Raw genomic sequence first — 4,154 nt, forward strand, 5'->3', positions numbered from 1 at the left:
CTATGGGCAGGAAACAAACTTCCCATCATGCTCCTCTTCTATGGGCAGGAAACAAACTTCCTATCATGATCCTCTTCTACGCCCCAGCAGCACTGGTCAGAGAATGGGTTCTCCAAAAACATTTGTTGACCGATGGGTTGGTTGAGGATAGACGAGGAGAAAGAAAAGAAAAACTACACAAAGAAAGAGACAAAGAGGAGAAAGGATAAAATAGAAAGTGAGGAAGAAAGACAAGAAAAAGAGAGTGGAAAGTGTAAAAGAAATGACACCAATTCTGTCATCTCCAGTCCAGAACTCTCCCCTAAGCTCTCAACCATGTAGTCGTAACAGACAATGACAAGGGGCAATGTCACCCTCAATGGGGAAAAACTGGTTCAGGTGAACAGTGAAAAAATGTTAGTTATTACAATGATTTGTAACCCACCAAAGCTCCAGTCTACTCAACAAAATCTTTCCTTAGGATATAATTTCTCTCATTTGGGAGAAATTAAAATTTTCTCCTTATGGAGGCAATAATGAAATAAAGGTTGAGAAAGCCTGCCTGAGACCCATGCAGCCTGCTTATCCTCACCACTCGACTATTCCAAAACCAGATTCAACACTTTCCCCCAAACATGCTCATCTTCCTCTATGCTATCCCAGGCTCCTTTTCTTTTACCCCCAAATCTGTCATTGCTAGTTCCTTAATACTACTCCAATCTGTTCTTGCCTCTCCATTACCAGGACTGCGGTCTAATTTATTTCTTCATTCGTTTACTCATTCATTCAGCAGATATCTACAGAGCATCTACTGTACGCCAGGCACTGTGCTAGTCACCAAATACGGCAATGAACAAGACACAAGTGGTCCCTGCCCTCATGGTGCTGAATTCTAGGAGGCAGAAGAAACACAGAACCCAATTTATAAACAGACCATGTCAGCTGATGATAAATGCAGGGCAGAAAACAGAATGGCTCTTTCATAGAGAATGAGGGTGGCAGTACCACTTGAGCCGAGACATGGATGAACGGAGGAGCCAGCCGTGCTCGGGTCTGGATTACTGAAATAGCTCCCACTGTCTTCCTCTTTCCACTTAGGTCCCCTGCATTCTGTCCTCTATGTGGGCAGTGGTGATGATCTTTCTGAAACATAAAACTAAAGGCTGAACCCAGAACACGAGTGAAACACCTCAGGGTGTCACACAAAGCCCTCCATGATCCAATGTCCCTCGCTCCTCTGACCTTCTCTCTCCACCTGCTCTGCAGATACACACCGTGTGTTCCCAGAGTCCTTCACTCTCCTTGTCCACTACTGAGCTTGACATCCCTGGGCCCCGTTTGGAGTGTCCATCTTAAACTCTCTATCCCTGACTCACTCTTCAAGCTTTAGTTCAGTCTCCCCTGACTCTCCAGTCTGAAGGAAATATTACCTCCCCTACGCCTAGTGCCCACTGTCCCTTCCTGTGGTAACGGCTTTCTTGGGTCATCAGTGCCCCCCCTTCACCCCAAGTCCTTGTGATTTGTGGAGCCAATTTTTCCCTCCCAGCTCCAGGGGCACAATATAGGCCTAACACAGTCAAAGCTACCCATCCCCCAACCCTATTGATTCAAGGAAAGCAAATTGATCCAATTAAGGCCAATGAGAGTCAAACCCAAGACTTCTATTGAGAATGATGGGAAAAGAAATCTTTCCCTTTTTCATTAATGTAAAGCTTGGGAAGTGTAACCTGGGGCCACCACAGAGAAAAATCTTGCCCAACAGTAAAGCCAACAGAGGAAAGTTAGGCTAAGAGATGGATAACATCTTTTGAGCCCCTGGATCCAGCCATGCCTGAAGTCCATCCCTGGTCTTTCCAGTTACCTGAGCCAAAAATTCCCTTTCATTGCCTAACCCAGTTTGAGTTGAGATTTTTGTCACTTTCAACCAAATATCAATTTGACATTATAATTGGCTTTATGTTTGTCTTTTCCTCCCCACTCCCCTGCCCATGAGATTGTAAATTCATAAGGGGAAAATGTAGCTATCTCTGAGAACTAGCACACAGTAAGTACTCAGTAAATATTTGTTTGAATGAATGAAGATAATAACAGCAAAAGAAGGTAGAGGGAAGTAAATAAAGAGAAAGGGAGAGAAACGGTGTCTAAACCATGTTTGTAAAGCAGGGCTTCCCCGCAGGCCTGAAAGCCCACACTTCCTGGAGGAACCACCCATGGCTCACATCAGGTCTGATTCCCCTGGAGCCTGGCACAGCTGTGAGGCCATTCCAGATGGGACCAACTTCACTGGTATCCACTCAGGCTTCAGTTGCTTTGGCTTTGGTTTTTAAATAACAAGAAAAGCAAGATGGTCTGTCTAAAATGTCTATGTGAGCCTCAGAATTTAAATCCTGATTCTCAAGGGCTTATCAGTCTAAGGCATGCTCCACTCTGCCTCTGGTTGCTCAGGAAAGCCCAGGGGAGAGAATCACTTTGGCTTGGGTGATTCCCACCAATCTTACCACTGAGCCAGAAAGAAAGACCAATGCTCACTTACGGGAGAGCCGCCAAGAGGAAAGGCGGCATAGACATCCTGGAAACTTCCCAGTATTTCCACGCCAAACAATTAACCTGAAAGATCAAGCAGTTCTAGGAATTTGGTCCAATAAGAATAAGAACAAACACAGACAGTGCCATCTGTGTGCCAGGCACTGTTCTGAGGGCGCCATCTGCCTTCACTTATGCAATTGAGTACCCTATGATGTAGGTACCTCAGTGGTGCCCAGATCCTGGAAACTTCCCAGTATTTCCACGCCAAACAATTAACCTGAAAGATCAAGCAGTTCTAGGAATTTGGTCCAACAAGAATAAGAACAAACACAGACAGTGCCATCTGTGTGCCAGGCACTGTTCTGAGGGTGCCATCTGCCTTCACTTATGCAATTGAGTACCCTATGATGTAGGTACCTCAGTGGTGCCCAGTTTACAGATAAAGAAACTGAGACAATGACAAGATGAATACGAAGATTTAAGTGTGAGAACACTCATCACAATTTTCTCTATCACTGCAAGAAAGTGAAATATAACCTTAATGTCCCTGAGTAGGGGACTGGTTAAGTAAATTAGTGTCTATTCATACACTGAAATACTATGCAACTCTTTTGTTTTAATAAGGTAGATTTATATATATATTTTAACATTAAGTGATATCTATCCTGTATATGTGTGTGTGTATAACATACGTAGTTAAATAGAACAGCGTGTATAGTATGAGCTCATTTGTGCCTGTTACATTGCATGTAAATGGGTTTTATATATACTACTCTTGAGGTCAACAGCAAACTTTTCCCTGTAGTTACCTCTGGAAAGGGTTGCCCAGCCTCAGCACTACAGACATTCTGGGCTGGATCATTCTGTGTTGTGGGGACTGTCCTCTGCACTGTAGAGTGTTGAGCAGTATCCCTGGTCTGTACTCACTAAATTCCAGGAGCAATCCCCCTCCCCAAGTTGTGAAAACCAAAAGTGTCTCCAGTTGTGGCCAAAAGTTCCCTAGGGGGCAAAATGGTACCTGCTGAGAACCACTGCTCTATGGAAAATATGGGGAAATTTTACTTTCTCTGTATTGCATTATTTTTAAAAATAATAATTGTGTGTTTTCAGTAAAAAATATAAACAATACAAGTGAATCTTCTAATTTACTGGTATTTGAAGTTTCTGAGAGCTGGAAGTCTAGGGAGGCACCTGCGTTGGGACAAGTCTTCCTGCTGCACAGGTAGGTCTTCCTGAAAGCGAGTCTGACCTCCATCCATCTGCTCAGTTATTGGCTTCCCCACCTGGGCAGGACTTTTAATATAGCTCAATAGTTCTCACCAAGGAACGGATCAGAAATGCAAATTCACATGCCCCATTCCTCACCTACCGTATGGGAAACTCTGGGAGTGGGGCCCCCATCTGTGAAGTCAGTTACTACCTCTGGTCTCACCGAAGGGTTAGAGTCTCCATAACCATTTGGAAAAAGAAGTTGTGAAAGCAAAAGAAAATGCTCTTAGAGTATTGTTCCCCTTCACAGCTACCCCTTGAGAGGGCGGGAATGTTAGATAAGGAATGTTAGTCCCCAGAGAACATAATTCTGAATACAAATGGTATACCTTGCCAATATATTTTAAGGCTCAAATGTGAGCATGGAATAGCCTGTTGAA

At 43.9% G+C, this 4,154-nt stretch overlaps 1 protein-coding gene across 1 annotated transcript in view; it reads right to left on the reverse strand.

Moving 5' to 3' along the window:
- Positions 1 to 4,154, reverse strand: part of OTOA (otoancorin) — a 70,645-nt gene that overhangs the window by 33,085 nt on the left and 33,406 nt on the right. Inside the window, exons 16-17 of the mRNA XM_008574231.1 lie at positions 2,923 to 2,953; positions 2,513 to 2,586 (exon numbers count right to left, since the gene is read on the reverse strand). Coding sequence (XP_008572453.1) covers positions 2,513 to 2,586; positions 2,923 to 2,953 — 105 coding nt within the window. The remainder of the gene's footprint in view (positions 1 to 2,512; positions 2,587 to 2,922; positions 2,954 to 4,154) is intronic.

This window comes from Galeopterus variegatus, unplaced genomic scaffold, assembly GCF_000696425.1.
Source record: "Galeopterus variegatus unplaced genomic scaffold, G_variegatus-3.0.2 Scaffold1016, whole genome shotgun sequence".
Taxonomy (NCBI): Eukaryota; Metazoa; Chordata; class Mammalia; order Dermoptera; family Cynocephalidae; genus Galeopterus; species Galeopterus variegatus.